Raw genomic sequence first — 23,209 nt, 5'->3', positions numbered from 1 at the left:
TCCCTCCTTCTTTCCTGCTGCAGCTCCTGCCCAGAGCAGGCTGCTGGGTAAAGCCAAGGTGACCCAGGGCATGGGGCAAGCCACCATAGCATCCACACTTAAAAACCTTGTGCTTGTTTAGTGTTGCATCCATTTAGGGTATGAACACAAGAATGGAATTAGTATGTTGTCTTCTCCTGAGCTGTGCTGGTTTCTGGTGGCCACTGTGCAAGGGCAGTGCATGAGTGTTATTTATAGGCCCAGTGTCTATAGCTGGTGTAGTAACGTGGCTCAGACCAGTACAGTAGAGCTGGGTTTGACTGCTTGTGGTTGTTTTGAATTGTGATCTTGTCCAGTCTTGGCATGTTGAACATCTGCAGTTATGGCAAACTCTGTATGGAAATACAAATGCTGTGCATAGGCATCACATGTCAATGTAAAGAGCTGCCCCAGGAGCTCTCAGCAGCAGCCTCCACACAGCTTCCCTCACCTCACCAAATGAAATATTTCCAGCAGGAGATTAGGAAAAGATGGGCTGCTTAGGAGTTGTGACTTAGTATTTTTAATACCCTGATTCACACCTGCAGCACCCAGGAGTCAGGACTTGTTATACTAAGCACTATCTAAATACATAGCAAGTAATTTCCACTGGACTCCAAGAGAGAAGAGCCAGGGACTCCAGTGTCCCATTGCTGCCTGATCTACCAGAATGTGCTCTGCCTCCAGCTGCTTTTGCAAAACTGCTTTGTCACACTGGAAAGCCTGTGGCCGCTATGGGAAGGTTGTGCAGGGAGTCAAGGTGACTGAAATGAGAACATGTGGGGAACAGGAGATATGTTGGTATTTTCCTATTTGGACTAAAGAAGTCGTGTTCTGCAGATGCTTTGGTCTGCTTTAGTTAGAGGGCTTGTTTGTAGTGTGATCTTGGAAACAGGAATGTGGATCTGGTTTGAGGCTTGAGCTTTTTTTAGGCCATTAGATCTCTAGGTCTTTTCATCTAGATCCTGTGGACTTGAGCCAAATAAATAAAATAGTAGAGAGTCTCAAAAGATCCCAGGAACCTGCTTCTTGAATCAATCCTCTTTACCTAGAACTGGACATTTGCAGTATGAAGAGGTGATTGGTAGTATTTTGTTCTTCTTTTTTTTGTTGTTGTTTGTTTTTTTTTTAGTGTAACTTACTTGAAGAACCTTCTGTGGGGACTACAAAGAAATGACTCACTTTTATATTTACAGATACTAACCAAAAACAAAGGCCAGGCAACCTCCTTTGCCTGACAGACATTATTGACGTTTTTTGTTCTTTCTTTCTAACACTCACATTTTCCTCTGCCCCATTTTCAAAGAAAAGGACAGACCTCAATTCTTAGCTCAGTGAAGAAAGGATGTGCATGTGCATTGGGAGACCAGGAAGGAAAGGTCAGGGAACAATAAGCTTTGGATCACAAAAAACCTGCAGGGTTTCTCTCTCAGGAGAAGGTGAGGAAAGGAAACAGCAACTGAACTGCACGGTTCTTTTGAGGCAGGGAGACCATCTTTGAGAGGCAGGTCATGGAAATTACTAAACTATGTCTGTTGGTCCAGCATGTCCACCAACACCTAGCAGTGTTGTACAGACTTTGTCACAGTGCTGTTAATCCAAGGAGGTAGGAGTAATAAATCATTTCAGCATGTTCTTTGCAGTGTATCCCACTAAAATTAAATCATGCACACACATGAAAAGGAAAGCCGTGTGCTGTGTTTCTGGCTTACTGCCCGCTGTGAGCCCAAAGAGATGCTGACCTTTTGATGATTCAGAGTGGTTTGCTAGCAATGCACTTTGTATCTGCTTTAAAAGGTTTTATTTAACCTTATTTGTAAAACAAATTTAGATTAATTTGCCTTCAAGCTGTAACTGATTCTTTAACTTGCCGTATCTGTTGGGGGAAGGGAATAGCAACAGTCATCAGCAGGCAAAGAGCTCTGGGAACTGCGTGATGCCCTTTTCTTCCACAAAGAACCAGAATGCAACATTTATCCTCAATAAATCCCTGTGTCGGATCAGATGCAGCTGAACCGTTTTGGATATGTTGTCCTGGGGGATCTGTACTGTATATTCCTTACTTGTCGAAAGAAATAATGTTGAAAGAGAAAGCAAAAAAGGAGGTAGAAAGGAAAAATCTCAAAATTAAGTCATGGGAGAGGCATTGAAAGGGGGAGCTGTGCTGCAGAGAGGGGAAAGGATGGGACATGTCCCAAGGGGGTGTCTTGGTGGGGGTGGAGAGGAAGGGTGATGCTACAGGCAGCAGCAAGAGGAGACTGGGGCACGTTTGTGGCATCAGTGACGTAAAAATGTGTTAATGTAACATTACGTAAAACTTTCTAAAGAAAATAGTTTCTATTTGGGTACCTGAGAAATGTTGGTGTAAAAAAGATGCAACAGCAATCGCTTTACATGTGAGAACAACCAAACAGAAACATCCTGGGCTATTGCCATTCCCAGGTGTACAGTTAAAATCAGGGCATCAGGAAATGTAAAAATGTGTTAACTAGGCATGCTTCATATTCTGCAGTAAACATAGACTTCAAAACTCTTGGTGAGGTGAAGTGGGGAGTCAGTCAGTCTGACATGGTTTTCATCTACAGCCAAACTGGAACCAGAAGCTAGAAACTTTGTAGATGGAGGTCAAAGTCTTGTTCAAACCTGAGAGTTCAACCCTGGGCCTCTCTCCTTCCAGTCTTTGAAACCAAAGAAGCCAGGAGAAGAGCGTGTGGCTGATTTCCAGGTGCTGTTACGGCACCAGCCCAGTAAACCTGGTTACAAACCTGAGTAGCTGTGTGCACCCGCTCCAGTGCTGCTGTTGGCTGCGGGATGTGAGTCTGTGCTGAGGTGGGAGAGGGGCTCAGTGCTCCCCAAAGCACTCCAGAATAGCTGGAAAGGGGGTAAAAAGAGTGATTCTGGGCTGTTGGGGTAAATAGGACTGTAGGGCTTGGAATCCTGCCTTAACCTGAAGTGATGGGTGCCACACAACTGAGAGAGGTATGAGGAGTGGAGTAGCCAAAAGTTGAAGATACTTAAACAACTTTTAAGCCTTTGAGTATTTCATGTTCCTTAAGCCACTTTAAGGCTTTAGATGGGTTTAAAGTGCTTAAAACACTTTCAGGCCTTAGACGAGTTTAAGCTGTTTAAGCTGATTTAGAGCTTTGGAATGACTTAAGTTCTCTGGCCTTTAGTGCTTAAGGAGGTTTTGAGGTCCTTCAAGCTCTTAACTGTAAAGACCCTTTTGAACATTTTGAGTGAGGATGTGGCACACACCCACCCCTGTAACCTTCTCTCAGCCAATGTCTGAACAGCCAGGTTTCACTGGGTACACTTCCTTCTTTTTTTGGGAAAAAAACCCCTCCACGAGTTGGTCATCCATGTAGTAGGGACGAATGTCTACTCCAGATGTGTGGACTGACCTCCCTCCACGTGCCTGGTGAGTGTCACGTGAGTAGGATAAACAGCGCGTGGGTTCTGTTATGTGCAAGTGCTGGACTTACGTCTGCCTGAGGGGTCCCAGCCAGGAGGGTGACAGCTCTACACAGAGGACCTCCCAGCATCCTTGTAGTTTCTGTGTTAGCAGTCACTAATTTTCCACACGAACAAGAGTGTTTCTGTACCTTAGGGGACCTATCTGTCCCTGTTAATAGCTTCAGGGCCCACCATTTTCAAGTAGTGTTTGTGGGTAACATGGATAGTGAACATTTCTTTTGTGTTTTTACTCCTCTAAATCCCAAGACCAGCTCTGTACAGGCAGCCAGTAACACTTTGACCTGTGACTGGGGTAACTGCTCAGGACTAGATGCAGAAATGGCCCAACTGTTTCCCTTGTGTGCCTTTCCAGGTGTGTTTAAGATCCTTGCTGGGCTGTATCTAGATATGATGTGTTTAAATGGCCTGAAAGGACATACAATGACTTAATCTCTTTTAAAATAATCTATGTATTTGGCTCTGTGGCAGCCTGTGGCACAGCTTAACTATGCACCAGAGGGAAAAGTACTGCTTTTGTAGTAAACTTCCTGCCTGGCAATTTCACTGGACACCCATCAACCTGGCATTACAAATAACCATTTTGTAAGCTTTCATCTTGTGGCCACCCTCTGTCTACCTTTCTCTATTGCAGCTTCAAGGTCTGTTTAGCTTGTACTGGCCTAGAAACCCTTCCCACTTTCCATTCCTGCTGCTCCTTGTGCCTTGTCTAGTTCTTCTCTTCCATCTTTCTTTCTGAGTCATTCCTGATGTTCAGACTTTCTGACTCTGATGGAGCAGGTCGATGTTTTCTTAAATCTGTCTGCAGAGACATTCCTGAGGAGCAGCTCATTTAGTCAGTCATTTGTGTTAGATACTGCTTGTGTTACAGTTGTCAGCATATAATTTCATTTACCGTTTTGTCACCTTGTCACTCAGCCTTGTATCTGCTTGTTTGGAAAGCTCTTGAAAAAAATATTTCACTTACACTAGAAAATAAATGTCTCATAGATATAAGTTTAAGTAAGTACCCTCTGGAAACTTGTATGGAAGGTTGAAATGGAAGCTGTTTTACAGCTTTACTTACTGCAATCACTGCCAGCAACAGCAACGTTTAACTATAAAATGTGATACAAAACAAGCATTTGTAGAGTACTAACAGGTTTGAAAGGAAGACTTTGTTCCTATTGTTTCAGTATGTCAAAGTTTAAGGATGTTAGTTCACAAAACTAGCAGACCCCCTTGATATGCAGGTCATGGGAGAGTGATGGTTGTGGGAACTGAGGGCACTGACAGGATCTAGATGAGTAGGTGTCCTCCTCAGCTTACAGGTAATTATCCCCATGCTTTCTTAAGAACTTTCCTGGCCTATTTCAGCCAAAAAGAAAACAGTCTGAAGAAATTTTCATTGCTTTGTTTTGCATTACAATGTCCAGCTCCCATATCTTAGGTGAGGAACTGAGAACTTCTTGCATCACTGTGGAGTTTGAGTAGTCCCATTTAACTTGGCTCAGATGGACACGCACCTGGCATGCTGTCTTATGCCGTACTCTTCACACAGCAGTTATTTCGATTTGCAATAACATGGAGCACAGCTCTGCCGCCTCCGCTTTCTGCAAGGGTCGCTTCCCTCCTCCTGTAGCACTTGCAAAGGAGCTTTCAAAGCTTCTCCTTGCCTGCTGCGGGGGGACCCTCCTCCTCTTCCCATCTGTTTAAACCACTTCTGAGGGAGAATCAGGACTTGGATGATATAAATAAAAGGGAGTAATGAAATTAATGCCAGTCAGAATGGTTTTGTGGAAAATAGTTTTTACCAAATAAATGTGATGACAAATTTTGAGTGTTTGGTAAATGGAGGCAGCTGTACTAGATGTCACATGAGGAGTTTGACAACAGGCACTGATGAAAAAGGGAGCACTATAGACTATCAGTGTAGCACGCTTAACTGGATTAAGATCTTGGCTAACCGACATCTCAAATTTGTCAAAAGAGAATCACTGTCAAATTAAAATATTTTGAATGGAGATCTGCAGTGTTTGGTAAGTGCCTGAGTGCCCTCCACTATCCTTAATCAGTGCTGAGGGTGCTGAGGTGCTGAGGAATCGCGCAGCTGACCCAGTGTGCAGAAGGGCAAGGACTGCCGTGGGCACGACTGGACGGGGTTGTGGTGTGTGGGTCCACGCTGCTGAAGCAATGACTGCAGCCCACAGCCCATGTGGGGACACGCGTTAACCTGAAACACACAGACAGGGGAGCAGCAAGAAGCCATGAAATGCTTGCTGTGGCTGTGGAGTCCTGTCAGTGGTTCTGGCACCCTGCAGCCAGGCAGCAAGTCCTAGTGAAGCCAAATTCCTCCCTGGCACCGAAGGGAGACAGGACCCCCAGGGGCATCATGCTAAGGTAGATGCCTGGGATGAACCCTTCCCTGGGGTGCCTGCCTCTCTCCACAAAGGGGAGATGCTCTGTAAAGGCAATCAAGATAACTCGTTCAGACTAAATGCCTGCTGTTCAGATGACAGAAGCTCTGTGAGATAAATTAATCTCTGTTGTCCATCGTTAAATAGTGAAGCTATAAATTTTGAGAGGTAGAAAGAGCAAGCTGTCAGGATGATTTGAAAAGTATCCTGTGGATTCAGTTGAAGGGAGAGGCTAGCTGGCATCCCCCCACGTTCAGAAAAAACAAGTATTTGCAGAAGAGAAGCTCTGGAAGCAAAGCGAGGGGTGAAGGATGCTTTGCCTCTGGGGACAGGACTGCCGCAAGGTTTATATGTTTGATGTGCTGGACCAGTTCAGCTTTGGTCTGTAGTGCTAAAGTTTGGGCGGGGTGAGAAACAAGTGCAGGCTTCACAGCAACCATTGTAGTTCTCCAGGAAGGGCCTGGGTTCAGGTGCTGTTCACACGTGTCTGGTTTAGGATCACAGACCTGAAAAGTAAATTTCATTTTATTGGCACCTTCTCCCTGAACTGCCCTGTTCCCAGTATCTTCAGTGCTCTTGGGTTCATTTTTTTTCTCTATATGATCCAGTGTACTTGGCATTATTAAGAGAAAGCTATTAAAATTTTATTCAGTTAGATCCAAGTAGCTCAAAGATAAATATTTCCTAAAGGTGTCTTCATTCCTCCTTCTGTAAGTTGTCAAGATCTTTTATCTCTGTTAATATTGCCTGGAGCTCCTGTCAGACCAGGACATATGAGGTAATTATGTCAAGGTGCCCACCCTGAGACAAACAGAGACTGAGTAGCTGGAATGCAAACAAGCCCATAGACTGGGCTTTGGCACGCCAGATCTGTTTGCCCACATGTAATGGACTTAATTTGGGGCAGCTATGTGCGATAGTCCTGGCTCTGTCTCCTGTTTGGCAGCCTGTGCACAGGCATTGCTGTGATACAGCAGTCGATCCACCCTGCTCTTGCACAGGTGAGGCTGCAGATGCACAGAACTGCCAGTGTAATGTTAGTGCTGCAGTCCATTCTCAGTTTCAAAGCGTCAGTGTTAGTACTGCCTTTGGGTGGCAAACACTGCTGTCTACAAACTTAAATGTTGTTATAAACAAAGAAAAATAGCTAATTTTTGTTTGCTTCCACTGCCGCCAGCTGCAGTAGCTAGAGCAGCTGTAGGGTGGCTGGGTTTGCATTCTGCCTTCTGATGTTTCTCTCCTAGAGACTGGCTTGAGACTTTTCAAGAACATGTACCGAGTTGACCTTGATATTACAAAGCCAGCACATAAGTGTTGTTTCATATGGAAATTAATAGTTGTTTCTCAAACCCTGCTTTAATCGCAAAGATTAAAGCCTGTGGTAGGATGAGCCTTTTGAGCCTAGGCGCTGCCTGGCTTGGAAATGGCAAGCATTCCCTTTAATACCTGCTTCTGTGGAAGACAAGCAGTTCTCACAGTACAGCTAATGCATTTTGCAGAAAAAGTTTTTATGTGCTGGTGTGTTTTAGCGTTCCTGGGTTAGGGAGTTAAGAGTCCCGACCCCTTTTTCCCCAGTAGCAGCGTGCTCCTCAGAGAGGCCGCTGCATGGTGCTCTGGCCCAGCTGGAGCAGCTCATTGCTGCAGTGATGTGCAGAATTGCAGGTGCTTCTGTGCCATGGAAATGTCAGTTGTGGCTCAGAGCTGCCCTTCAGTGTTTACTCTGCAAAGGGGATTGTTACACTGGGTAAATTCTGTATTTCTCTATCAACCTAGTAATTGGACCGGATACAATTGAAAAAAATAGTGTAAAGTACAGACTGGTACAGAGAGCTAACAGAAAAATGAGCTCTGAGCATCGTGACGATTAAACTCTCTTCAGCGCTTATGTCTGCTCCCCTGCCCCCATCCCGTTATACCAGCACAGAGTGTGGGGAGGAGAGAGCAGAGCCTGGCAGCCTGCAGGCATGCAGATGTTTAAAGTGCTGCTGTGCTACATTAGCTGAGACGATCCAAAGCATATATAAGGTATTTTTTCCTCTTTATTTCTTGCTTTATTCCATATTCAGTATTCCTCCCTACAAACATGGTGTTTGGTGGTAGTAAATCAAATCCTGGCCGGTACTTCAGGTGTCTTTAGTCACACCTTTGCATAAGAACTGTCTGTGGCAGTGGCTTGGCTCTTGCCTGTGCCTATTTGAGTCAGTTGTGACTTTCTGTATTTCAGAAATCATATTCACACTATGTCTGTTGCTGAATAGATAAAATTTAAGATATTAATAATAGTAGATGGATTTAAATACCAGCTGAGGATTCACTAGTCAGTCACATGCCTTTTGGTGACTCTGAGATGAACCATGTGGCTCTGTCCCCTTGTGAGCTGGGTGTATCAACCCTGACATGTAGTTAATGATAGGTCAGGCATGGTCTCTTGTCTTCTCATCAGGACACCAAGATCTGACAGCTTGGTACTGTAAGGTATTAATGCCTTCACATCACCAGTGCTCTGCTCGTGTGATCATCAGAATGCTAGAGGAAGTCCATTTAGCTTCTCTCTGGTCACGGCCATGGCGTGTGTGCCAGCTACCACATCATACCCAGAGCACTGATTCAGAGTGGCATATTCAAGCACACAGCAAAGGAATATTATCTTAGAAACAGCCATTTCTTTATGTGCTGCTCATAATTTGTATGTTGAAAAGCCAGATGAATGCCATTCTTTCCAAAGATTTATTAGCATGTATCTGTTTCCTCAGCAACAGCCAACCCTTACCCACAGAGATACATAACTGAGAATGTGTGGCAGCAGCTCCGATGTGGCCTGGTGGTCAGACTTACCTAAGTGCTGGTGAAAGCTGCTGAAGCAGAAGGATGGGTTGTGCACTGGTGGATTGCTCAAAGCAGCACAAGCTCTTTCCTGAGAGTAGCCAAATCCACTATCATCCACAGCTGCTGTTCTATAACTGAAATCTGGTACCTGATTTTGGAAAAATACATGCTTTTACATCCAGTTTCCCTACTCTCCTCATCCCTGCCTCATGTTAGGAAGCTGAAACTTCTAAGTTTCTAGTAGCCTGACAAAATCTACAAGTGTTTCAAAAATACGAATAATGCTGAGTATGCTTCCAGCTTGTCAAACTATATGCAATGTGCCTGTTAAGTGTACTATGCATAAAAAACACCACACATAGCTTTAACAGCTGCATGGATTAGTGGTCAAGCCTTTCCCTCCCCAGCTCATGTGGACCAATACCTGCCATCAGACTGGCACAGCTGTCCCTGCTGTGTGGTGTGTCCATCACTCTCTCTTGATGTTTGGTTTTCTGAGACTAATGACAACCACTTCTTTACTTGCCTTGTGATCAAAGCCCATCCTTGCTCGAAGAGCTTAAGACTAGTGAGACACCTTTGTATACTCTTGGATTATTTTCTTGTTGTGCCACCGGCCAGCTGTATGACAGGAGCACGTCCCCTGTGTCCCCTGCTTGCTGGGCCTCACCACAGTGACTGTCACCTCTGAGGAGCAGAAACCCACAGTAAGGAAGCACCCAGGCCCTGGTGGTGCGAGGGCAGGTGAGAAAAGGTGGTGTGGGGCATGCCAGCAGGCTGCCTGTGTAGATAACTGGGAGCCTCTCATCCCTGCCTTCCCCATCATCCTGTTATTCTTGTAAAAACAGGAACACTGCGTTAAGCTGTTTCTGGTTCAGTGAAGGGACATTTGCTATGCAAAGGCAGACTGTATTTCAGTTCTGTTTCAAATGCCTCGTTAGCTCTCTCCTGATTTACTGTATGCGCAATTATGCTAACATTCTTTTACAACATGCGTCTTTCTTCTTGGGGCAGCGGCAAAAATAGTAACCCAGTAGAGCAGTAGAGAACTGTGTGACTGTGTGACCTCAGGTGCCCAGCATGGATGGGACCTGTGTGCTGTGGCTGTGATGATACTGCTGCAGTGCTGTCAGATGTGTCATGGACAGTGGGTTTTGTACAGATTGTCTTTCTCCCTAGTGCCTCATAGACTGCTTTTTCTGTTGTCTTCCCAAAATTTATCATTGTACCATTTTCCTGGAGAAAAATAGGGCTTCACTGCCACTCCAGAATTGCAGGACTCCAGTATACGTGCTGCCTTCCTGGGGAAATCCCTGATGTTCAGACGCTCCTGGTCATGCTGGGGCCCTGAGGAGCCTGTGTGTGTACTCTGTGGTTGCTGGAATTCAAAGGAGACTCTGACCTGACAAACCCTTGGCCATCAGGCGGGCACTCCTGTTGTAGTGGCCAGCAGGACCAGCTCACGGACACAGCACTGCACCACAGCTGAGCTGTGGATGGTTGAGAATTACATCAGGCAGGTATAGGTCTGGTGTGTTCAAGAGCCTGTTCTGGGCCTCTAGCCACGTGGTCTTTTATGGTTGGGTTTTTTAATTGTTATTGGTTGGTTTTTTTCCTAGAGTAGGCCCTCTATGGGACATCCAGTAAATAACTTGTCCCTCAGCACAATTACTTAAACTCTCCAGGAGACTTATTTTAAGCAGCTTAAGTGCTAAGTTTAACCACCTTAAAGACTTGAGCTCTATCCATCCTAGACTAGTTCTGAGGTCTTAGAATACTTTCTGTTCTGAAGTATGTCTCTGAACACTGATGCTCAAGGTTTTATTTCAAGGCTTTTGAAGGCAGGGCTGCACTGGCAGTACAAGAGCACCTTCCACCAGCAGTGTACCCCTGAGCCTTGTTAGCTGGCTGAGGCAAAGTCACCAGTAAGAAATTCCAGAGCATTTAATTTATGTTCTTTATGGTAGTAAACATACTGTGACCAAGTGATCCTGAATAAATGCTACTGAGAGGAAGGTCAGTTGAAGCAACTGCCAGACTAGCACCAACTCCTTTTCACACTGCATGTGGGGAGCAAACAGTTATCAACACTTGTTCGGCTCAGCAGCAATGGTGCCAAAGCTGCAGCCACAATAGCTGACTGTGCTGCTTTCCTGGGGGGAGCTGACAGTTCGACTTGCTCTGTCCGCAGCTCATCAGTGATGGCAGCGTGGTGTACGCAGAAGCCCTCTGGGACCATGTCACGATGGATGACCAAGAGCTGGGATTCAAGGCTGGTGATGTCATTGAAGTAATGGATGCTACCAACAAGGAGTGGTGGTGGGGAAGGATTCTGGACAGCGAAGGCTGGTTTCCAGCCAGCTTCGTACGGGTAAGAGCTTGATGTTTCTTAGCACCAAGTGTTTGCTCTTTTTCTCCAGGTTTAGTGTTCTGTAAGTGACTCCTGAGCGCTTTCACTGCAAGAGGTAATTGGTTCAACACGTCTCATTACTATTCCTCTACATACAGCTACAATATATCAGGTCTATCAGGTGTACACTGTATTCCAGGTGTTTAAACATGGAGGAGAAAAACATAAAGTCTTGGAGGTCATGTGGGACAACTGGGGAGGGAGGAGGAACAACACAGTCGATGCTTTTGGGCCAAGGCTCACCCTGGTGCCATCTAGAAATATAGACCCTATAGAAATAGCTATATAGAACAGCTGAGGCAGACCCTGCAGAGATTAGATTAATTTCCAGCAGAGCATTCTGAATTCTCTGTGCAAGTCGGGGATAAAACCGAGAGTCTGGGTAACTGCTGTGCACTCCTTTCCTGCTGTGAGGAGAAGGGCTTTTTTCCTTCCCTGGGCTGTGTCTGTTGGTGTGGATGCCCAGCTCTGCTTTCAGCACCTCAGGGCAGGTTCCTCAGTGCTGCAAAGGCAATGAGGTGCCTAAGGGCAGAGATTCTCAGCCCTTTAGCTCCTTATCCAGGTCACTTCAGATCACAAGTGACCCAAAACCAGGTGAAGTATGAAAGGAGGTGATACGAGGTGATGCAGTAGCTAAAGTCCTTGGAGAAGTGGGGCAGATAGTGCTATAAAAGTTTTGAAATGCTTTGGTATAGATTGCAGGAGACAGGCTCAGCTGGATAACTATTAGGAACAGTGGATGTTTTTGCAAGTGAGATTACTAGGACCAAACTCTCAGCACTGGTGGGGATGGAACTGCTCTTTTTGCAGTCAAAACACTGTTTTTTGTTTTTTGTTTTTTTTTTTTTTCTTTCATGTTACTGATAAGTTTAATTATTGTCCTGGCTGGCAAAAAGCTGTGATATTATTTGAGGGGAAAGCAGACTAGTGCTAGCTATTAGGGATGCCGAGTAATTACAGCACTTATTCAAGCATCTGAGTGAAGATTTCCTGCCATTGATCACTGCGTCTCAGGCTTACTGCGGGAAGGCTGGTGTGTCTGCAGACTTGGATAAATCTGCAGGTCTCTCTCTCAGTTACTTCACACTGTTTAAGACTGTCCAACGTTGTTCTGCTCACAGTGAAGGAAAATCAGGATTGCACATCTTGAGGGCTCCACCACCTGTAAACAGGGAGTAAGTGTAGTCTATGCCTATGTTGACAAGGGCTGGGTATGCACTATTTTTTGTATGGAAATATATGTGTATCAAGTGGTAAGTAATCCTGCCTAGAAGAAACTACATTAAAGCTTAAAGCAGTTTTGTGTCATTGCACTAAAAATGCCTGTAGTTATGCACGTTCCTACTCCAGTGTTTTTCATGTCTCTGTGCTGAGTTGTGTACAAAATAGTCATGTAGGCACTCTAAGAGCTACAATACTACTACATAAAACAGTTCTTATAAGTGAAATGCACAGTAATTGCCTACTACTAAGGTACTTTGCTGTTTTTGACAATACAGACTCTGTAGGACGGTGTGCCTACAGAATGCTGGTGTTTTTCTCTGCTCATGCTGTGCTGCCATCTGATGGGCACTGTGAAGGAACCATGAGTTTCACACACAGCCCTGTAAAGTAATACCATTCCTTACCACATCATATGCCTGCTGGCATCTGTATCTGCTTTTATATTAACAATAAATTCCCTTTAAATAATCTTGCGGAAGAAGATACTGAGAGGTCACCTGTTATTTATGATAGGAGAACAACAATGAAGCTATACAAAAAAAGTAACTATTTACTAGCTTTCCCCTCTCTCCCTAAGTGCCCCCTCACAGGTATATTAAGCAGATTTCACTTGAGGAACCATTCCCTGTCCTGATTTTGTATGTATTCTTCCTGGAGGACTCCATATTGTTCCTATGACTGTCCATAACAGATGCCTGCTTATAACCACCCATGTCACACAGTAGGAGCAGCTGTGATGTGGCTTGAAAGTACCCTCCCAAAACTGAGAGTATCTGGCCTTAGCTTTCCCATGGGGAAAATATGTTTACAAGTAATACACACATAGCAGCCCTCTTCACTCTGTGTCCCAGCTCAGTCTTTGTCTGCCATTCAGTCAGCTGTCTTCCTTGGAAGAGTTGTGTGTAGCAATACAAACGGTGAACATCTTGTGTGTCTGGCACAGCTCCGAGTAAACCAGGATGAACCCATGGAAGATTATCCCCTGAAGGTAGAGGGTGGCAAAGAGGACGACTCCAGCAGTGGCACCCGCCGCTTTGGGATGGGGCAGACCACCAAAGATCAAATGAGGACCAACGTCATCAATGAGATCATAAGCACAGAGAGGGACTACATCAAGCATCTGAAGGACATTTGTGAGGTAACAAAATAAAGTGGGAAGTGAATGTAAGAACTTGTCTGAAGGGTAATGAAGTGTCTCATTCTCGCCCAGAGTGTCACCCTAAGCAGGTAGCTTTTCCAAAAGTGAAACCATATTTCCATCAGAGCTGGCTCTGCTAAATGGTGTTACGTGCTTAGGAAACAGAAGACAGTTCTTTACAGCAGTATCTCAAATGCCTCTGTATTTGAAGCACCCACTTGGGCTCTGATTAAATGGAATTAAATGTTCTGAGGTAATATAATCAACAACTGCGGCCTTCAAGCAAGTCATGCTCAGATCTAAATAACTGGGGGATGTTCAGCCAATTAGGTCTTTCACTTGCAAATATGCTGAATATTGCAACACCTCTTCCAGAAGAGACACGCTGTCATATGCTCTGGAGTAAATGAAGGTAATTTATAAGTTTTGCAGGAACACAGTTCTTCACTGAAAGGACACAAAATTGTAGTGCCTTCCAGGAGAGCCAGCTGGGGCAAAGCAGCACACCCTTATCAAACAAGCCTTTCTTCCTGTAGCATTGCCCCGTATCCTTTGTGCCCCCCTTCTGCCTCAAATCAGCCAGGTACTTCCTAACATGAGCATCCAAAACAGATCCCCAACTGGATTTAATTGGCCTAAATCTATCAGTGGATCGGTGCTGGGCTCAGAACACCCTGTAGCCTGCAGAAAGGTAAAGGTGTCTTTACCAGGAGAGAAGGCAGCTCTGGGACTCCTTCAGGTGTAGATTACAGTATTGTTTAAGGCAGCGATGTAACTGTGGCTTGGTTTCTATTTCCACAGTGTTTTGGGTGGTATTAGAGAAAATAACAGCTAAAACATGGGTATACCTCTGCAGGAAAGGGGGTACAGGAACCTGGTGTACAACTGACTACTGTCCGTGGGGTTTTCTGTTGATAACCAAAGGCCACAGAGCACATGCCCAGGGACACTTTACAATTTGATTTCCTCCTAGGGTTACATTAAGCAGTGCCGCAAAAGAGCTGATATGTTTACAGAAGAGCAGCTGAAGACAATCTTTGGGAATATTGAGGACATCTACAGGTGCCAGAAGAAATTTGTTAAAGCACTAGAGAAGAAATTCAACAAAGACCACCCACATTTGAGTGAGGTCGGCTCATGCTTCTTGGAATATGTAAGTAAATTTGACTTCATGCGAAAGTGGTAGCTGAGTGTGGATTAAGTCAGAGGAATTACAAAGTGATTTGACAGAACTGAAGCTTGGTTTAAAAAAACCCACCCCACCAAATTAAACACCACCAGCACCACCCCCTGTTCAGCCACTACCCACCTCCCAACCAAACATCCTCTGGTTCTTGTGGTTGTGGAAAGAACATCTTCAAAGTGTCTCAGCTCCTGAGAACTACACTCCCTGCCAGACCATGCTACTTTAGGCAAAAATGTAGGAGGATTCCAAAATCTCGAGCTGGACCTGAGTTTACAACTGTGGCATTTTGAGGTCACTGCAGGATCAGCAACTGCTGATCCAGTCATGAAAAACGTTCAGCTGAGCACAGGCCAGAATATGTGGAAACATCTCGGTCTCTCAGATAAGCTGCACGTGCTGTAATGTGTAATATAGGCTGCCCATCCCCAGCTGTAGGTCTCCTGGCTCCGAAGTCTGTGAAGGATAGAAATTACCAAACAGCCCCATGAGATACAGAAGTGGGACCTACCCAGGGAACTCACACACAGCAGTTGGAGCCAGGCCATCGCCCTAAAGAACACAGACGGTTAACCCCTTCATTTCCCTTGCAGCAAACAGAGTTTCAGATATATTCGGAATACTGCAACAACCACCCCAACGCCTGCATGGAGCTCTCCCGCCTCACCAAAGTCAACAAGTACGTCTACTTCTTCGAAGCCTGCCGCCTGCTGCAGAAGATGATCGACATCTCTCTGGATGGGTTTCTGCTGACTCCTGTGCAGAAAATCTGCAAATATCCACTGCAACTGGCTGAACTGCTCAAATACACCAACCCCCAACACAGGTAGGTCAGCATGGTGGGGAGGGAAGAATCGAAACTGGCCTTGTGGAGATGGACTAATGCGGAATCGTGTTTTGAGGGCAGCTTGCCAAGAGCAGCCCATACCATGGTTCTTCTGTGTTACTTTATAGAAACCATGAAAAAAAAAAATATTTTTCTATCAGAAACATAATTTTCCATTACAGTAGTATTGGGCTTTCCTGTCTGTTACAGATCTGGAGTTGCAAGGTCTGCCTTACAATGGTAGTTTTCTGTTTTATTTGCTCCACATGTCTGTGATACCAGCACACACATACTTTGGAGTTAAGTGTTTCTCGTGGTAGTGTTGAAAAACTTTGCCTCCAAAAGCACTGGTAGAATATACTCAAAAATGTCCATGTCGTGCCCCACAGCAGTCAAGCCATGTGCACTCGCTGCCTCTTTGACAGTAGCTCAAAACCGCCAAATCCATTGCTCCGTTTCAGGAGCCACTGAATCAAGCATTTGAAATAATTAGCTACAGAAATAAAACATGAAAAAAATCTGTATTAAAGGAAAGTGTTGATATTGGTCCATTGTGGCTTGACTTATTTGTACCTTCCTCATTACAGCACTGGTATTCCTCAAAACCGTTTTGAGCATGTCTTATTAAATCTGTAAGCATGTTGTTCTGAAGCTGCTCTCTTAACAGAAAGCTCCTTTACACAGTACACAGATGTTTGGAAAATTGTGTTAGACAAGTTGTGCAGAACAGCTCCTTCCCAGCTACACCAAACTCGGCAGAAGTGGCTGTTGGCAGCAGATGGTGCATGGGGGAGGGTGTATCAGCTTCTGTCCTACCCGTCCAGATAAACCATGGGCTCCTGTTTGAAATGAAGCCAGTTATTGCTGAACTGCCTTATCCGTGCATGACAGAGTCGGTCCCTGTACAAAAACAGTGCCATTATGAATATATTGTATAATGTGGAAATGAAATAAGGCTTGGGAAGCCGTGGAGATTCTGCTAGCAACTTGTATTTACACTTCTGTGGTTGAATTTGGTTGCTTACCCCCCTGGCTTCCACAAATTGGGCCTGAATTTGTTACAAGACTGTAATCTGTGCCTCAAAACCAGCACATGTCTGAAAGGCTGCCCACAGAAACACGTGCCTCTGGCTTCCAGTCTAAAACAGCTGGGGTAGAACTGTGAGTGGAACTCTTATTTTCTGCTCTCCAGCCCTAAGCCACACTAGACTGCACCCCTTGCAGTGCAGGTACAAGCACGTGTCATTTTGCCATGCCTAACACCTCTGCTCTACCCTAGGGATTTTAAAGATGTTGAAGCTGCCTTAAATGCCATGAAGAACGTTGCTCGGCTCATCAATGAGAGGAAGCGGCGGCTGGAGAACATTGACAAGATCGCTCAGTGGCAGAGTTCGATAGAAGACTGGGAGGTAAGAGAGTTAGTTCCCCATAAACTGAATGTTGCTCTTCTCCCCCTCCAGCTTCTGCCAGCAGCAAGATCTTCATAAGGATTACTATCTAGTCCTGCCTCAGTTCTGCTGCCACGCTTTGGGTGGTTCTTTTTCTGTTTATTTAAACAGATGTGGATCTTTCAGTACAACTGAAAAGGTCTAACATCTAACTCAGCTAGACCAGCTGCCTTTGCTTGTTCCCTGGGATTTTTGCTCCCCATTTTCCTTGCAGAATAAAATTCACACGTAGGCTAATAAAATTCTATTATTTTCCTTTTGGCCCCTATTTTATCTTGAGTGATTTCAAACTCTCAAGATGGACAGAATTATTCCTTAATGTTTTAATAAACCACATTATTCTTGCAGAAAGGCACTTAAAACCAAACAAAAACAACTAAATAAAAGAAAGAAAACTACTAATTTTCTAAATCCTAGACTCCTAAAACCAGACTGTCTCCCTCCCCAAAGATTCTCAGCTCTCTGCCTATGTGCCTCCTCTAATGTCAGGGATGGATCAGCTCTCCTGAGCAGATTCCCTGGAAAAGGAGATTTTTTTTGTTTAACACACTATTGTTCTTATCAAATTCAGTTCCTGTCCCAGGGTGTCAAGGGCCCAGTGTGTCCCTGATGTGACAAGGACTGTCCTCCAGCACAAAGGCTCCTGCTCATTCCCAGAGGAGAGTTTGGTCAGCAGGAATTCAGGCCCCACAGGTCCCTCAGCCAAGTCGTGGTTCTCCTGCGAGACTACGGCCTTATTTCTTCTCCCCTGCTTTCAGATGGCTGAGGCCAGCCTGTTCTTTGTGCTGTTCTCAGGGTGAAGACGTCCTAGTCAGAAGCTCAGAACTCATCTATTCTGGGGAATTAACAAAAATCTCTCACCCTCAAGCCAAGAGCCAACAGAGGATGTTCTTCCTCTTCGACCACCAGCTTGTCTGCTGCAAGAAGGTAACCAGACACAAATGCTCTCTTACTATAATGCTAAAGAATTTGAGTGAAGTCCCTTGCTGCCCCTTTGTTTCCTTAATATCTACTGGCATCATATGTGCTTCTGGCACAGAGATATTTTTTTTAATGTGTGTTTGTTGCTGTCTTTCCTCAGACAGTCTGGTGTGTTCTGTGCACCTGACCACAGCAATAACTACAGGAACTAACTACTGGCCTAGTTCTTATAGCAAGAGAGGAAAGCATTGAGCTGCTTCTCGGGTTAGTGTATGGGTTTATTTTACACAACTCAAGTAGGAGCATTGTCACCCATTTTCTTTCAAATGTTTTCTTTCAATTGCTCTTCCATGTGAGAATAACATCATAATCAGAAGGTAACTGCAGCTTTGATGAAGAGCTGTGGACCTTGACGGTCAATGAGAACATATTAAGATATTCTGTAAGTTTCTAAGTACAGGCCATGCTATTTTTTATGACCTAAGTAATAAAATAAATCTTCCTTTGTAGGGCAAATGAAAGGTATCTTCCACTGGAATTTTTTTTTGCATTATCTATGGCATACAGGTAGCTCCACCTAACTGAGACTGTTTTATCACTGCTCTCAAATTTATTTTTCATTTTCAAGACAAAAACCAAAAGCTAATTAGGAGTTTTTGGCTTTCTAACTGGGACTGTAGGATTCAAATACTATTTATTTTCTGACACTGGCTTAATGAGGATTTGGGCTCATGTGTGATACCACAGGCTTGCTTCTCATTCAGGGCAGCTGATACCCCACAGTGGCAGACACCAGCCTCTCCTAGAGGAAACCATGCAATTCCTCTCACTGCCAGTGGTGTCAGCAGGAGCTTTGCCCTCCATCATATGGAAGAAAATGAATGTTTAAGAAAGGAACAGGAAACAGTAATGTATGTATGTTCTCTCTTACAGGACCTTCTGCGTCGGGACATCTTGTATTATAAGAGTCGGATCAACATGGATGATATGGAAATACTGGATGTAGAAGATGGGAAGGACAAGGACTTCAATATCAGTGTGAAAAATGCATTTAAGTTGCACTGCCGAGACACTGAGGAAGTCCACTTATTCTGTGCAAAAAAGCCTGAGCAGAAACAGCGCTGGCTGAAGGCATTTGAGAATGAAAGGAGACAGGTTCAGCTTGACCAGGAGACAGGTATGGATAGGGCAATGCTGGGAGGTGGTGTTTGGTGTTCTGTTTTTTTCTTTTCTTAGCTACCAGCCAATGTGTAAGAGTGGAAGGGAGGCAGCCAGTCCAGCTGTGGGCTGCTGAACTGCACATTCTGAATGAAGCTGTGTAATTAGGAGCAGAAACATGCAAAAACCCAACCAAACCACCAAAAATCAAACCAAAAAAACCCCAACCACCCACCGCAGTATGTTCTCAGGGAGGCTGATGTAGCTTTAATAAGTTCAGGCATTGCTGACAAAATAGCCAATACATTATATACAGCTTCATTATTTTACAGTATATTAGGAGTGCCCAACTTAGCAATATCTATGCAAAACGTGTTCAGTCAAGGGTTCTTGTGAGAGGTTTTCGTTGCTTTGTCTAAATGCTGCTTAATTCAGACTTGTGATCTAATGACATATGAACCACGGCTGGTCTGGCTTCTTCACCCAGCAGGGCATGGGGGGTGAGGGCTGATAGTAAAGCTTGTGTGAGGGGGATGGCAGAGCTGTGCAGCACAGCACAGGCTGGGGGGAACAGTATGTGCCCCTCCAGCTTTGGGAGTAATTTCAGCTTGTGACCTCTCACCTCAGTTATTTTCTTACCCCCGTACTTCCTTTACTGTCTGTGCCAGTGTCTTCCCATGAGATACAAATTGATGACCTGCTGCTGCTGACATACAAATTCTATTTTATCTTCAAGGCTTTTCAATCACAGAGGTGCAGAAGAAGCAGGCCATGCTGAACGCCAGCAAGCAACACCACACTGGGAAGCCAAAGGGTGAGTCACACCTGAACATATACATGGTGGGGGGGTGGTTCCACATCTACTATGTGGGAATAGTTTCAATGAAGTGGCATTAACAAATTCTTGAGGCGGCCAGATGGTGAGCTCAGATGTGACAAGCCGCAGTGCAGTTCCTGTTAGATTCAGACAGCTGGAGTCAGGAAGCTATTCCGAACAGCAGGAGAGCTGCTTTGCACCAAATCACTGAGCACTGTGCCAGAAACCACAAGCTGGCAGCTTCCATTCAAAGGCTGGTTCACAGCCTCACCCTAGAAGCCAGGCTCTCCAAGGTGTACGGCATTCCCTGTGCAAAAAAACAAGGTTAAGTTCTGTAGTAATCCCGGTGATGCAAAGAGGCTCATAAAGGTCACTGCAGCAGGACTATTTGTGCCTGGGCAGTTGTGCCTGTGGAAAATGCTTTGAAACCTGTGATTCTGGCAGAATTCCATGGGCAGGTCTGTTAAACCTTTAAGAGACAAGGAAGATATAGCAGCAGCCAGGGGAGTGTGAACTCGAGCAAGGTTCCTGTGCCTGCAGCACTGTCAACTGAAGGTTCCTGCTACCCCATTTTGTGATGCCACCCCTCTCTTAATATCCAGAGGAAGAGATGTGACTTGTTTTCCGCTAGACCCACAGAAAGGCAACTACTTCCCTTGGTGGTACCAGCCAGCAGGTAAATCCTAGCCAACTCACCTGTAAGAAAGCTTGGATAAATTTCAGTATAAGAAGTCAGAAGTAAGATTTGGATGCAGAAGAAAGTTTAAGAGGAGGCCAGAGCTCTCTAATAGAGCAAAGTCCTCAGGGGAAAGTAGCACAGGATACCCCGCAAAATGACTCAGAAATCCAGTGCAGGAGGCTGTAACAGGTGAGAGGCACATGCACATCAGCTGCTTCTCCCAGAACAACCAAAGGCACAAGCTAGGTTTGTCACTAATGACAAGCTGCAGCTGTTTAGCCCTACATTCCCATGACAGAACACCTGTCAGTTATGCTGCGCACTTCTGGGACTTCCACAGCATCACCTCTAATCCTGAAAAGCGGAGCTGAAACTAAGGGCAGTACTAAGGCAAACTCAGCTTCAACCCCTGTGGCTTTAACAGGGACCAGGAAGGGAGCTGTGCTTAACTAACCTGCTTCCCCATCTCCTCATCACAGCTGTCACCAGGCCATACTATGACTTTCTGATGCGTCAGAAGCATCCCACCCTGCCTACCACGCTCCCTCAGCAGCAAGTCTTCATGCTGGCAGAGCCCAAGCGCAAGCCCTCAAACTTCTGGCAGAACATCAGCAGGCTGACGCCCTTCCGGAAATAAGGGCAGCCCGTGTTTGTGCCTGAACCCCTTCTGAAAAAGCACTTTATCCGTCAGTCCTGGGAGCTGGAGCCCAGGTTCTTCCAATCCTTTGTTTACGGAGGATGGCACACGTGCTCCTGCCTTCCCTATTTATTTTGCAGACCAACTGACTGCACTGGCTCTGAGGTGAGACACTGCGTGTGTGCTTGCACACGTGTGCATTTGTGCCAGCCCTGTCGAGCCAGCCTTGCACAGTGCCCAAGAGGCAAACTTCCCAGAAGAGTTCACAGCAGGGAGCCTGACGTTTCATCTGGAAAGATTTTTTTGCTTTCAGCTGTGAGGACTCGCTCCTTCCTGCCATGAACACTCCTGCTGCCCGGCAGCTGTCAGCAAGGGCAGGGCAGCTGGGACACCTGATGTGCTCAGAACAGCAGTTCAGAGACACCGACATGATACATTTTCCATGGATAAACCCTTCTGCTCTCTGCCCACCCCCACACCCCCATTCCTCAAAGACATGATCCTCCTACACACGTCTAACTAAGTCGTTTAGCCATTGCAGGCACTCAGACCAGACAACAGTGAGTATTGCACTGTGACCTTTTTCTTTCCTTTAGTTCAACACCACTGATGAACTACAGAGTACATAAAACTGTGCCAATGAACCTGCAGCATGAGTCAAGTTCAAGAATCTCTCTAGTGGGTTTGAGTTACATAAGTTAGAGAAAAATGTGCCTAATTAATACCGTACTCAATTCCTTAGATTCTAGTCTCTCCATTGTTCTGCCATATCTCCTGGCCAATGAAAATGCTCATTGTTTGTAATGTGTTTATTTATGGTAAAAATCAGAACTGTGTATTTTCTAAGTCTGTAATTGTTCTTGTCAGATGTTAACTTGATGCCTGTTTTGTCTGTTTTATTATTTTTTTTAAGAAAGGTCAATATTTGCAAACCTAGCTCCCAGAAGTCAGGGGCTACACTTCAAATATAAAAGACTAAAATCAGAGTTGTTATGCAAACTGCCACAGATCCTCAATTTAGGGAATATTACTGCAGGTTTCTGACACCTTGAAAAAAATGTAAAGCCACTTTAAAACCAACTAAATTTGGCACTAAGAGCCTCACTTGTAGTACCCAAGTTTCAAACTGTGGCCAAAAAGAATTAATTTAAACTTTGTTTAGCAAAAGGAAAGATTTGCCTTACCGTAGTGTGAGATCGAAGCCATACTGACCGAGTTCCCTAGCTTAGGACATCCTGTGACATTGCTGTGAGCACTGTCTGCAGAGCGCAGAAGTCCAGTGTTTGTTGATGCTGTAGCTGACCAAAGGCTGGTCATCCAGGGATATCTGAATTCAGTAGCATGTACAAAGTCATTCTTGCACTATTATCTTCCCCCCAGAACAGGGGCAACATTTAATTTCATAAAGAAACTTGTAAAAGCAACTCTCAGCCTCCGTATGTCTCCCACATGTCTATCTGTGTGAATGTGTTTCTCTTCAAGTCAAAGATGTTGCTTTTGCAGCTTAAAAAACCCCACCCACTAATGAGTAGAAGTGATACTAGAAGGTTACCCTCAGCAAAGCCGTCCTTCAGCTGGAAGACTGGTGAAGCAGAGACCACACTGGAGACACGCTGGTCACTTAGAATACTGGTCAAGGTTAGCAAGTCACCAGCACCTGAATTCTTGCTAGTTACTGAAACAGAAAACATGTCTAAGAAACATCAAAAAAGCTGCAGGGGATGCTCAAGCCCACTTTGAACAGTACAGAATTAAAGGAACAGCAAACACCAAGAAGAAACATTCTTGAAAGAGAATCCAGCTACCCCTCTTGGGCACTGCACACCTGCCCCTCACATGTCTTCTGGGAAAACAGCTCTGTGCTCAGCAGCAAGGCAGGACCAGACCTGATGGCAGAATGGTGACTAAAAACCTACCAAAAAACCCACAAACAACTTTATGGAGCTGATGTGAACATGGAAATGGTGCTTCTCAAAGCTGGGGCTTCACCTGCAGCCTGTTCCCACAGGCAGACCAATGTGAGCATAACACCCTTCTTTTTTTTGGAACAATAAACA

At 45.1% G+C, this 23,209-nt stretch overlaps 1 protein-coding gene across 1 annotated transcript in view; it reads left to right on the top strand.

Annotated features, from left to right (window-relative positions):
- The window catches only part of ARHGEF4 (Rho guanine nucleotide exchange factor 4), a 202,503-nt gene extending 179,927 nt beyond the window's left edge, over positions 1-22,576 (top strand). Inside the window, 10 exon segments of the mRNA XM_005509601.3 lie at positions 10,903-11,082; positions 13,289-13,483; positions 14,457-14,636; positions 15,260-15,492; positions 16,772-16,901; positions 17,736-17,867; positions 18,795-19,038; positions 19,756-19,833; positions 20,995-21,092; positions 21,095-22,576. Of these exon segments, the coding sequence (XP_005509658.3) occupies positions 10,903-11,082; positions 13,289-13,483; positions 14,457-14,636; positions 15,260-15,492; positions 16,772-16,901; positions 17,736-17,867; positions 18,795-19,038; positions 19,756-19,833; positions 20,995-21,092; positions 21,095-21,175 (1,551 nt within the window). The 3' untranslated portion in view covers positions 21,176-22,576.
- Positions 22,577-23,209: the final 633 nt, after the last annotated feature.

This window comes from Columba livia, chromosome 9, assembly GCF_036013475.1.
Source record: "Columba livia isolate bColLiv1 breed racing homer chromosome 9, bColLiv1.pat.W.v2, whole genome shotgun sequence".
NCBI lineage: Eukaryota > Metazoa > Chordata > Aves > Columbiformes > Columbidae > Columba > Columba livia.
Note: the sequence above shows the minus strand (reverse complement) of the source record. Positions and strands in the feature narration are given on the sequence as shown.